The sequence below is a fragment of the Paroedura picta genome, chromosome 6 (genome assembly GCF_049243985.1).
Source record: "Paroedura picta isolate Pp20150507F chromosome 6, Ppicta_v3.0, whole genome shotgun sequence".
Taxonomy (NCBI): domain Eukaryota; kingdom Metazoa; phylum Chordata; class Lepidosauria; order Squamata; family Gekkonidae; genus Paroedura; species Paroedura picta.
This window is the reverse complement of record NC_135374.1, coordinates 73,054,781-73,068,372: the sequence shown is the minus strand read 5'-3', so window position 1 is coordinate 73,068,372 and position 13,592 is coordinate 73,054,781. Positions and strand designations below refer to the sequence as shown.

Below are 13,592 nucleotides of genomic sequence, written 5' to 3'. Positions count from 1 at the left end.
AAATATAAAATGCTTTTGTACTTCAAATCAGTACACACACACACACAAATATGTAATTTCTGGACTGTCACCAGGAGTAAAGCCATGTTGTCCAAACTTTGGCTTAGCATTATGTCTTTGTGAGCACAAGCCATGCCCAGGCTACCCCAATCTCGTCAGATCTCAGAAGCTAAACAAGGTTGGTCCTTACTAGTATTTGGACGGGATACCACCAAGAAATACCAGGGTCATGATGCACTACCAGGCAATGACAAACCACCTCTGAACAACTTTTTCCTTGAAAACCCCATGAGAATGCCATAGGTCATCTGTAACTTGATGGCATTTTCCACAACCACCTATGCAAGCCATTATCAATGCTAATCACAAGATAAGCAACTCCTCTGCAAAGTCTAGTTAATATGGGAACTCAGGTTAGTGTTACCAATAGTTAGTGGCTATACAAAATACTGATGCATTATTGTTAAATCTGACAAAGGGAAGAATGAAATTTTATTAAGCAGAAGCCAGACTGGTTAGGTTTTGCAAAATCTAGTCGACTTGAGATCACTTTCAATTCTGCCGACTATTAATGTTTGTAGAGCTTTTGTTCTTCTTTCAGTTCCTTTAATACCATAAATATATGCTTTTTACTGGTTGTCTACTGGCTACAATTTCATAAAATCATTGTAAGTTATGATTTTTTAGTTTATATGAATAATTTCACAAGATACATTAAAATACATTAAAAATTGCTTAGCCCATTGATTGTGAGGGCAGATAGATTCCTTATTGTGTTGAATTTTTTTGTCACTAGATGGAGATATAACACAGTTAAGCCATCAAGCAATGTAATCATCATTCCTACAATTATTTTGATTTTTTCTTTCTGTCACAAATGATATATTGATATGAGGCAACTAACTTAACCACTTGCATTTTTAAGTGCAGCATTAGCATTGATTGAGTGCTGGAAACAAGCTTAGATGTACATTTGCTTGTTCAAACATGCTGAGCCTTTAAAATACTTACTATCATATTATTTTATTATATTTATTTCTGCTCTCACAAATTGTGAAAAAGATCCCAATGGTTGAATTAATGATTTTATTTACGGTCATTTAGACCAGAATTTTAGATGCACTGCTATAAAATAGCAGTTTGTAAAAGGGAAGGTAATAAATTAAAAGGTTAAAAATGCATCAACAATAAAACTTAAAACTTCTCCACCATAAAAGTCAACATTTAAAAGCATTAACTTCCGTTGACTATTTTACAAGGATAAAATGAGCCATAAAAGCAATGAAACTAGTAAAGCTGTTAAAATATAAAACAAAAGACAAGATTAAGAGACGTACAATAAAAATGATAAATCAAAAAACATAAGAAGTTCTGCAGACCTATTGTGGCTATACATCAGTGACCCAATCTTTCCTAGTTCTTAAAGCTGGCCACGCAAATTTTGCTTCTTTGCTAGTTAAAAAATTATCTGTCTCTGATAGCAATATTTGCAGGAGATGCTTTCTCAGGTCATGAGGACATTCTATAAGCATTGGTATTAATGCACCTGTGCAAATATGATTATTCAGCTTGCACTCAAATAAGATGTGTTCTGTGTTCTCTATTTGACCCTCGTTGCAGATACAGAGCTGATCCTTGAGAAGGGAGTCCCATCATATTTCCCACTCAAGTCGCAGAGGGTAGGGCATTGTGATGAAGGAGGGTAAAGGATCTCCTGTGCTCAGGATTTACCACTTTTCTTAGATATTGCATCAGGGTGTTCCTGTTTAGAAGATCTTTCCTAAAAAGTGGGCCCTAGATATTGTTGAGATCATGTTGCCTCTCTTCTTCTATCACTCTTGTCTTAACAAGAGCTATGGCCTTGTCATAACCAATAGACAAAAACAATTGATATGAGAGACCATAGTAGCACAACTTTTTAGTGAGTGCAATTTGCCAAGGTGCGACAAATGTGTCTATCACTATTAGACTTGCAAGACCTTGCTGTTGGAAAAGTAGTTTTTGACCCATTGTCGATCCCAATGGTTATTCAGTGTACAATGTTCCATTTATCTAAATTTTATCTAAATTGGTATAGTAGTTGAGAGTAGCAACCTCTAATCCGGAGAGCCAGGTGTGATTCTCCACTCCTTCACATGCAGCCAGCTGGATGACTTTAGGCTAGCCACACTTCTTTTAGAGCTGTTCTCAAAGAGCAGTTCTCTTTGATTTCTCTTATCTCCACCTGCCTCATAGGGTGTCTGTTGTGGGGAAAGAAAGGGAAAAGTGTTTATAAGCTGCCTTGGGACTCCAGATAGTAAAGTAAAGGGTATAAAAAAACACAGCTTTTTTTCTTTTTCTCTAAATTTGGGCCTGAAAATTTCTCCTTAAATTTTCTGACCAATCCAAATGCTTTGCTTTTCTACCTAAGAAATATTGTGGCCAGGTTTTCTATTCACTTCACCTGTTTTCCCATGTCTACAATGGATATCTATATTGCATCGCCATGAGGGACCCCAGCATTGGCCAAGTAGCTGCAGGAGGAAGGCAAGAACAATCTGCCACCACTCATTTCTTCTGTTAGTTCCACTATAGGATCTAGATCTGACCCAATATATTTGAATCAGAAATATGCAGATTAAAAGTAATATTCCACTCTGGGCAGAATGTGATTTGTTTAATTTTTTGTAGTAAATATTTTTTATTTTAGAAAACAAGATAGGTATATAAAAGAGACACAAAAAAGAGGGAGAAGTTACATAGGAAAACTTAATAATTAAAATTCATTGTATGCCATCAAATATAAAACAGGAAAGAAGTTTTCTCCCCCAAATCCTCTTCATTATAATTTTAAATTTCCAATTTTAAATTTCTTTTTTTTATATATAAAATTTTTATTTAGTAAATTTTTGTTAGTACAGAAAAAGAAAGGTTATGCTCTTCATTTAATACATTTAGTTCCCCGTTTCAATCCCCTTTTTAATATTTAAAGATAATACAATACAATGCAAGTAATCTACATTATTGATACAGAAAGAAAAAGATTATGCTCTTCGTTTAATACACTTGATACCCCGTTTCAATCCCCTTTTAACTTATTTTCTTAGGTAAATCAGATAAGGGCCCCATTGTTCTTGAAAACCCTCTTCTCTTCATTTCAGATTATAAGACTGGCTACAATATTATGGACTTTTACCCAAAGCTTATAAACTTTTTCACGTTTGCACCACATTTAAAAAGAGAAGTCTACTTTGTTACCATCGTTTCAACATTTGTTTGCATAGTTTTTAATAATTTTAACAATCATAAACAATTTATACTTAACGTGGTCTTAGAGCCATCCACATTTCCACTAGGGAAAAGAAAAAAGGAAAAAATAAAAGCCTACTTAGTTGTACGAGAAGAAAAAAAAATATATATATATATAAGTGTAGTAAAATAAAGTCTTCGTTAGTTACATTTACACCTTCTCAGTTAGGTGCCTCCTTTTAGTTATGCTTTAAGTTTAGGCTGAGAGTCACTACAGAGATATGTTAAATAATTCAAATTCAGCTAACATAGGAAATCTAAGACCCCACACTTACATGGTAGTATAAACCCATTCCATTAAGTGTCTCCTTTTAATTAAGCTTTAATTTTGGGCTGGTAGACACTACAAAGTTAGATTTAATACTACAAATTCAGCTTACTTAGAAGATCTTAGACCCCAGATTAACTTCTTAACTAGTTATATTGCCTATATGGCTACGGAAAAGAGGAAAAGGAGGAAAAGAATTTCAACCACTGTGTCTCATTTCCGTTCCCCAAGCTTCTTAAGGGGGTCTCATATCGAGGCTTGTTGCATCTTGTTGTTCCCATTGACTTATGTTCTGTCCAGTTAGCCTTTGGTTTAGAAAGTGCAGTTGTAGTCTTTCCCTCGGAGTATACATCGGTAAATCTTGAAACAGTTGTACCTCCTGGGCTCCAATATCAGTACAGTTTTTTCCCCCAAGAAGCTCCTTTCAATCAATTGCTTTCACAGCAGATCCATATATCTTTTGATAGGTTCTTGTGTACTGTTGCTTTGGAGTGGCTGTATATCTTCTTAGGTAGGGTGTCCTTTAGGCTGCAAGGCTCCGACATCCCCTTTTCCATCTCCATAGTTTCAAATTTCTCTTCTGCTGGTAATTTTCCACCTTGTTTAGAGCTATCATCAGCCACTGTTATTGGTTCATCATTGATGCCTTTGAACTCCATGAGCATATTTTTAAGCAAGCCATCTGTAAATTCTTTCAGATCTTGGGTTTGTTTCTCTAATAGATGAGCAAATTTTTTTAGCATAGACATGTTCTAGGCTTAGAATTTTGTTAGTCTTAGGCAATTTTGCAAATAACCAGTAGAGGTCCTACAGAGTCCTAAAGAAAGCAACAGTCTGTTTTGATATTAAAGCAATGTCTCGTACTGGAACAGAATTCTCGCGAGATCTTCCCACCCACGGCTCTTATCTCCGAAAACCAAAACAAATGCAGTAAGAGCTGTTACTAATTAGTTTGAGTTAATTTAAGTCCTTCTTCTACTTAGAAAAGAGAATTAGCCTGCCTCATATTGAGGTGGCTTCAAGCAGAGCCAGAGACGGGGGGAAAAGGAGAAACGGAAAAGTACTTGCATCTCTGTGCATTGATTGATGTTTTAATATCTTGGAATTTAGCAGATGTCCTCCCCTCAGTTCACAGCATTCATTTGCAATAAATCGTAGTAGAGGATCAAAGTAGATTCGCTTATCTTCCTGTCACTCTAGCTTGCTTAAATTAAAGAAAGCAGCTTTCCACGCCGAGAGTTTATTCCAGGGGAGAAGGTGCCGGGGGAAACCCCACTCACTGTTTATAGGCTCGATCTGATGTCTGCCAGATGTTTTCACTCCGGAGTTGAGATGAGTCGAAAGTCTTGCAGGGAAGTATCCAATTAGCTTTGTAGATTAAAATAAGAGCTTTGTAGATTGCAGAGTTGAAAGAAAAGAAAAAAGTTTTAAAATGGCGGACGGCACTTACTGGACCCTGTGCACACTGAGCTTGCGTTCCAATGGGATATTAATTTCTCTGCGAAACAGAGAGGCCCCAGAGATTCACAAGGAATTCCTGAGTAGATGGTGGGTGGGTTGGCGTACCCAAAACCCGATTCTGTCAATCACAGCAGCGATTGACCCTCAGTGGAACAGGAGCTCGAAGTATTCGAGCTATCCAAGTGCCATGTCTCCGCCCCTTCAACCCAATTTTAAATTTCTAAACATTATGGCATATTCTGTTATCTATTTCTTCTTTTTTACAAATCTGTTTTTCTTATACTTTTATATTCAAGACTTGTTCTTATTCTGCTGCAATATAATACATTTATATTCTTTATGATGCATTTTTTATAATTTTTAAGCTGTTTTTCATTCAGAGTTTATTTCCTGCTTTCCTAATAAACACAAGCTCTCCTTGACTTTCAAAATTGATCTATTTCTCATGCTGTTAAGTTTGCCATTACTGTATAATCAGCAGGTTTATTTTCCTATTCTTTTAAACTTGGACATACATCAGATTTCTATCTTGCTGCATAGATGATTCTATATGCTTATATTTACCATATATTCAAATATCTCGTCCAATACTTTTGGTAATTTATTTGGCAATATTCCTAATATATTCTTAGCTTCCATAGGAACTTCAGAATATTCTGCATCTTTCCATGAAGTTCCTTCCAATATTCTTTTGTTTTTACAAGTTACCTCATATGATAAAATGTTGCAACTAGGATTGTGCGTGGCTGCATCCGAATTGGCCGTTCCAGGCTGATGCAGCTAGCGCCGCACCGTGGGGGGAGGGGAGGTGTGTGCACCGGTGTGCAACTCAGCGCGCACACACAGGCATGGGGCTCCATGCCTGTGTGTGTGACTGACACACCGGTGCCCGTACCTCCCCCCCCATGGAGCGGTACTGACTGCATTGGCCTGGAACGGCCGATTGGGACGCTGTCGCACACAACCTTAGTTTCAACTATATGTTTACATTTTTCTTTAGAGTTTTTGTTAACTTTTTCAATGTTCTTTGATGTACCATCTGGAAAACATTTTATGCCAATTTTCTCAACGCACGACTGGTTGAAAATTTAATTTATTTTTTCCAAAGCTTTTCCCATTGGTGCATAAGTATTGGTTCTCCAAAATTCTGCATCAATTTAAACATACTTTTTTCACTTGTTCTTCAGTTTCTAGGTGAAGTAACAGCTTATATATCTGTTGTAATAAATGTTCTTTATATTTTGTAATCAGATGGTCAAATTTAATCACCTCTCTTAAAGCTCCACCTTCCATGCTGATGATGTTCTTTAAATTTGAAACTGATAGGTAATATAGTAGCCACTGAATATTATTTCCTTCTTCTCTAATATCTTGCCAGGACTTGAATTTCTCATGAGCATTTACCATATTGCCATAGATTTTAAAAAGCACTTTTATTTCTCATATTCTTATCATGATAAGCTTCTATTGCAGACATAACGGCAGGACCTGAGGGATTTAGTCAGCAAGTAAACTATATTCCCAAAAATACATCTCTAATTATATTTTTTTTCTTTTTATCACAATCATTTTAGTTTATTTCTTTATAAATAGTTAGGTAGACTATCTTCTAGGTCTCCTGATTCAAGTTTTACTATTCTGTGTCTTAAATTTTTAATAATCTGCAATCCAGATCACTGCTACATGACAATATAGTTTTATATTTGGAATTGCTCACTCTTCTCTTCTTTTCTCTTTTTGAAGTACTTTAAACATTAGTCTTGGTTTCTTGTCGTTCCAAATCAAATTGTTTATCTGTCATTGTTCTTTTTTCTCTATACATAGGTTATTTCTATATAGGTAACATTTGAAATTTAAAAATATTTGGTATCATGTTTATTTTAATTGCTGCAATCCTATCTAGGTATGAGATTTTTAATTTTTTCCATCTGGGCATATCTACTTGAATCAGTTTCCAGGTTTTCTGATACTTATTTTTTAAAAGATGACAGTTTTGTTCAGTCAGTCAGCCAGATATCTTATAGGATCAGTGGTTATTATGCACATACTCCTTATAATATCTTCTCCTTGCATTAAGATGTTCATTATCATTTTTATTATTAATTTTATATCCTGAAAAGGATCCAAATTCTTCAATATGTTCCATTACATACTGTAACAATTTTTGTGGATTCTAAATTGTTAATACTACATCATCTGCATCATTTTTCACTTTGATGTCTGTTGGAAAAAAATCTGAAATCTTGGATATTTGCTCCTCCAGGAACTTCTAGTTTCAGCTTTTCCAAATATTGAAATACATTTTACAGTAGTTTCCCACATTAAAAACGTCTAGATCCATCTTTCTTTGGATCTAAAATAACACTATGTCTTTATCTTGAAATTCTAGCATAGTTTCAAAAAATATTTAAAAATTTGACTTTGGCATTATTTGGTGCATATATTTTTGCGAGCATACACTTCTTGAATTTTGATTAAATATCTTCCCTCTGGATCTCTTACCAAAGAAGGGAGGAGGGAAACAAAAAAACAATTAGAAAGAGGGAATGGAAGGACAGGGAGAAAAAGTTTACATAATAAAAAAGATGAAAATAAAAAGTAGAAAACAAAAACAGACAAAATACTATTGGATATCATATTTTTTAAAAATTAATGGGGAAAAAAACCCTTAGGGAAAGGAAAAGAAAAAGGAGAGAAAAAAGTGTATATGTGTATAATTTTTTAATTTGTTGGCTCTTAGTCCATCATGCTTCACCCAGAAAAGGCTGGTAAATTAAAAAAATGGAAGAGGGAGGGCTTGCCCGGTAGCTGTATTTTTATTTTCCAATGTATTGATTCCTCTGTAGTAATCTAAAAAAGGAGATTGGTTTTATGTGACCCGCCTTGAGCCTCCGGGGGGAGGCGGGATATAAATTAAAGGATGATGATGGTGATCCAAAAAATAATCCAAAAAAATAATAAAAAATCCTGCTATTTTTCTGGTCTTTTTACCAAATATGCTGACCTGTTCTTTTATTGCTGCTTCACATCAGAGTCATAAACACCTCTCGCCAGATAAAGGAGGGGATGGGAAAGCGGCCATTTTATAATCCATAGAGAAAATAATCTACAGAGAAGATAAAGATGTATACAGTTAAATAAACTATAGCTTGAAAGTAGGGATATAGATTATTTAATCAGCATCAAATCATAGAATCATAGATGTTTCCGCTTTGTTTTAACTTGTTTTCTTAAAATAGTCAAATTAAGCACTGAATTCTATGTTCTTTGTAATCTATATTTTCAAGAGTTCTCGTACAATGAGATCAGATGCTGCTGGGGAGCTGAAAAACCATCAGTCTTCCAAAAGAGGTTATAATTCCAAGAAAGATCTTTGAAAATGTGCCAAGATCTTACACATTTTAAAAGAAAAAGATAGAGATGGGAAGGGTTGACCTTTGTAGTTAAATATGGCTTTTTATACTATGCAAATGTTTGTGTTATCAGAACCCAAGTAGAATCTGAGTAATTCAAGCCCCTCCCGTGGCTTCACCTATCAGTTGGTTCTCTGCCCTAAGGGGAGATGTAGGGATAGAGGAATGTAATCTCGGTATTCTGGTGTAAATACACATGTACTGTGATGTCTGGAGCTTTTAAAAGTGCTTCATATAGGTTGCCATTTCCCCAGAAATCCAGAATGTTTAGTCATTTTTAGGTAATTGAAAGAGTTGTCCGGATGGCTGTCCGGACTCCCCTCCATGGGGGGAACTCTACACAAACACAGAAGATAGGACAGAGGATGGAATCACCTCTGAGGAGGGGAAGGACGACTCTCAGGCCATTTGCCAGATGAAGAAGGACAGTGGAAACAGGTCTGGCAGAAGCTGGGAGAGAAGAGACTGTCATAACAGGTCTAGTGGATGCTGAGGGAGAGAGAGACTCTCAGATTGGGAATATAAATTTACAGAGAGCACAACAGTTCTCTTTCTTCTTCTACTCCACAATTTGGGACAGTCATTGTACTTAAGAAACCTGCTCCAATAAATTCATTGAATCTATCTTGGGTCTGGGAAATCTCCTTGAACATCAAATAATTGTTGGTCTGAAGGTGCAGAGCAGGGGCCTGACCTGGAGGGCAGGCCCACTCCTCACAAGAGTATAACTTCTTCTTTTATGCAATTTGTTTTTGTAGATTAAGCTGCAAATCTGAAAGTTAAGCATTATTTTTGAATTATATCTTCTATAATGGATGAAAAAATACAAATACCCTGTGATTGATATGGTTCTGGTAATTCTACAGAGGTGTTCACAACCTTAGAAGAAAAGAATGAAAATTAGTGCCATTAACTTTCTGTTTAAATGTTTCTTTCAGAAAGGAGACACCATGACTGTGCTGTATAGATGACATTTAATACAGTGATTTAAAATTTCACAGTTGTTGTCTAAAATAGAGAAATACAGGTTGAGTGTCCAGAAGGAATAACTAGGAGAGAGAAGAGGAAATAAACATTTATGTGTACCCTCTGAAACTCACATCTCCCTCTAAGCCAGTTCTCCCCCTCCATCATTTCTACAAAGTTGTATACTTTTATTCCTGGAGAACATTAGATATGTAGAAACCTTATATATAGGTGGCATAGTTTAGCTGCTTTTGTGATTTGCTTGAGCCACTCCATTTATTATTAGATATAGTCTCAGCTGTGTATAGCCTCCCAGGTCTTGACATATAGAATATAGCATTATATAATTGTATAATTCTTTGTTTGTTTTACCCCACTTTTCCAGATGCTTTTGCAACTGCTAAAATGTTGTGTGAGCAGTATTACCAGGTGGCACCGGACTTGGAAATTGAAGAATTCAACGGTAACAGTAAAGTTTGTTGTTTTTTAACATTGCTACTGAGTATCTCAAGTTTTGTACAATACTATTAGTTTTTAAATTTTTATATAAGTAATTTGCTTTGAGTCAAAGGCCAGAGTTTTGCAGAATACACCATTTCTGCTTTCTGACTTGCTTTTCTTTTGAACATAGTTTAACATAGTTTAACAGCAGAAGCCTCTGGAAGTATAATTAGTTATTTATTACCTCCAGTTAAGTCTGATGTTACTGAGATACCTCTTTGAGTCAGGGAGTATCCTAGCATGCACTACAGCCTGCCAAGCTCGCTATTTTACAGTAAGCTGAGCTAAGTACGGAAGCAAACGGTTTCCTGCACCAGACATTGCCAGCATTGAATGTGTAGGCCTGGAGTGGGGTGCCAGAGAGATGGTTGGAGTCTTGCTGGTTTACCGTCCACCTAGCTTACCAGCTGACTCCCTGCTGAGCCAGTGGCAATGTGGGCCTTACATTTCCTCAAACAAGTTTGGGGGGAACTTCAGTGTCTATGCCAACACTGCCTTATATGGTGTCTCCTTAGACTTTATGACAGCCATGGTGCCATTAGGACTCTTCCAGGTTGTATTGACCTCCACGCACAGAGCAAACCACATCCTGGAATGATTTTTTGTGCAGGAATTGATCTGGATTCAGCAGTTCTTTGTGAACTGGTGCCATGGACTGATCATTATCTTGTGAAGGTTGTTTGAGATTTGCTTCCTCCCTCTACAGGGGCGGTTAACTTGCTTATGTGCACTCATAGATACCCAACTGGATTCCAGAATGCTTTGCGGGGTTTGTTTGCTTCTTCCAGCAGCTCTGTTAATGAATTCGCTGATGCCTAGAATTTGGGCCTTCAGGAGGCTATTGATAGAGTCCCGTCACATTCCCACCCACACACCCTCTTTGCCCCTATACTACATGAGCGCCCTGACATATGATCAAACGAAGGATAGTATAAGGGGGCTTAGATGGTTAGAGTGGTGATGAAGCAATGAGAGTGCTTTATAGAGACTGCTTGAAAACCTGTGAAGTGGCAATGAAGGCAGGAAACTGCTGTTACTTTTCATCTTCTGTCTTTGGTGCAGCTGCACATTGGGACTGCCTGCACAGACTGGGCTGCACAGACTGGGCTGTGTCTGCACAAATGACCTTGCTGAAGCCAGCGTGTGTGCAGGATTTCCCACCCAAATATCACATGCTCCAGCAATAGGCATCCCCTTCCCTCAGTTTGTTTTTTGCTGCCACAGGGTTAGGAAGCTCTTCTAGTATGCTGTTCTCAACTTGCATGGTTTACATTTTTGTGTATTTTGGGAGGGTGAGGCAAGACCAATTGACCAACTCTGAACTGTTTGGGAGACTGTGGTGCCAAAATTATGGCAGCCATGGAAGTGATGTCAGCTGGTCACGCCTCCTGACATCACCACCTGCGTTAACAAGCAGGCTTAAGGAGGACTGAGTGGGAGAGACAGGAGGTGGTTTAAGGCATAGTAGGCATACAGGAGCATAAATCACGAGAGAACTCATGTTGGAAGGGGGGGGGGGCAATGGAAGCAGTTGGTTTCCTAGCTTGTGGCTGAGTCTTATTAAGGCAGGAGGGAATAAGCTGCAGAACCCCTCCAGAGCTCCTGTGGACTCTCATTTGGGAATCACTGCATATTTGGAGAGTCTTCCTGTTCTACATTGACAAGACTAAGTTCTTTTAGAAGGATAGGCACTTTTTGACTGTTCTTGAGGTCCTAAGAATGGGTAAGAATCATCATCCCCATCACCATCCAGGTCAGTTGTTGTTGCCATTTGTTCTTGTTATACAATGACAAGGAGGCATTTTCTCTAGAAATGACTGCTCATGCTACACAAGAGCAGGGTTTTTTAGCTGCCTTCCACATAAAAGTTCCTATGATGGACATTTGCAAACAGCAACTTGGGCTACAGAGGATACATTTGTAAAGCCTTGTACCTTCAGGCTAGAAGAGATGCTGATATTGGCAAGGCAATCCTTCATACTGTTTTCCAATGAGAGCTCCATCCTGCCTCCTCTGGTGAGTAGCTTGCTAATGGTCCCACTATGGGGCTGCACTGAAGATGGACAATGTAATGGTTGTTTGTCAGTGTCTTCTGTGCAAACACAATTCTTCCCTTCTGTCCCACTGTAGTCTCTCATATGATTTTTATTATTAGTTATGTGGGAGGTCATGGCAGCTGTGCAGGAGATGAGGAAAGTGGGTGCCTGCCACCAGAGTATCCGGTGCTTAGTCAGGAAATCCCATACATGGACTGGCTCCAACAAGGGTGGGCATTCCCTTTGGTGGTTTTAGGCTAGGAAAAGAAATGCTCTGCAGCTGGCCCACAAAGGCACAGTTCCAATATGTGTCTGCATGGAAGACATTGATGAACAACAGTTACATATAAGTGCAAATTGTTTTCTGCCTTCATTGCATCTGCTGCATCATGTCTCGCTTGTTTAAAGTTATTAGGAAACTGACCACCACTTTGGTGGCTGGGAGGAGCCTTGGGAGACATTATAAATCTCTCAGTCTCCCAGGGCTCTTTTCCTAGCTCCCTCAAGGAGGCAGTGGTGACACTCCTTCTGAAAAAGTCATCATTAGATGACAGGGACCTAGCTAATTGCCACCCAGTATCTAATCTTCTGTTTCTGGGAAAGGTGATTGAGCAAGCAGTAGCTGAAGAGCTCCAGAAATTCCTGGATGAGACATCTGCCCTTGATCCTTTCCATTCTGGCTTCTGGCCAGCGTTTGGGATTGAGTCAGCTCTGGTTGATGATGTCCAGTTACACCTTGGTGCAGGTGGGATGGCACTACTGGTCCTGTTGGATCTGTCTGCTGACACAGTAGGCCATTTGGTCCTGGTCAACTGCCTGACCTCCCTTGGTGTTGGAAATATAGCCTTGAGCTGGTTTTCCTCATTCATCTAGGGTTAGCACTAGGGTTTGGGCGCTTTGGCCGCCGAAGCAGCCAGGGTGGCAGCGTGGAGAGGGAAGGGAAGGCGCCGGTGCCGGCGCATCAGTTGGCGCACACACACCGACTGGCACGCCTTCACCAGAGCTTCCCCTCCCCCCCACACACAGTACTGGCTGCTTTTGCTGCTGAAGCGCTCAACCCTAGTCGACACTGGGGGTACACACACTCTCTGGTGGAGATTGTCAGGAGGTTTGGAGTGGGGTGCCATCTATATTCAGATGATGCCAGCTCTACTGCTTATTTAAGGAACAACCAGTAGCAAAATTCCCAGCCTTAGCTTCCTGTCTGGATGCAGTGATGGAATGGCTAGGTGAGAGTTGGTTAAAGCTAAAGCCATCTAAAACAGATTATGTGGTTTGAAAAGCCCCGGCCACTGGGGTGGCCACCACTTCCGACCCTTGATGTGCTCTGTCTTTCTATAGTTGACTCAGTCAGGAATTTGGGAGCATGGCTTGATTTTTTTTTTTTGTCTCTATGGGCAAACATATGTCCATGGTGACGACGACTCTTTTACCATCTACTCCAGGCCCACCAACTTGCTCCCTACTTGTCTCAGGAGGACCTTGTCACAGTAATTCACTCAGCAGTCATCTCAAGACTGGACTACGGTTACACACTGCATGCAGGGCTACCATTGAAGATGCCTCAGAAACTGAAAGTGGTCTAGAACGCAGCTGCCAGATTGCAGGCAGGACTGTCCTGGTCAACGCATATAATTTCTACCCTGCAGCAGCTATACT

The 13,592-nt window shown here is 38.8% G+C and overlaps 1 protein-coding gene across 2 annotated transcripts in view; it reads left to right on the top strand.

Annotated features, from left to right (window-relative positions):
* PDK3 (pyruvate dehydrogenase kinase 3) overlaps window positions 1–13,592 on the top strand; it is a 61,757-nt gene that overhangs the window by 35,460 nt on the left and 12,705 nt on the right. For both annotated transcript variants that reach the window (XM_077343009.1, XM_077343011.1), the window contains exon 6: window positions 9,782–9,859. In XM_077343009.1, the coding sequence (XP_077199124.1) occupies window positions 9,782–9,859 (78 nt within the window). The remainder of the gene's footprint in view (window positions 1–9,781; window positions 9,860–13,592) is intronic.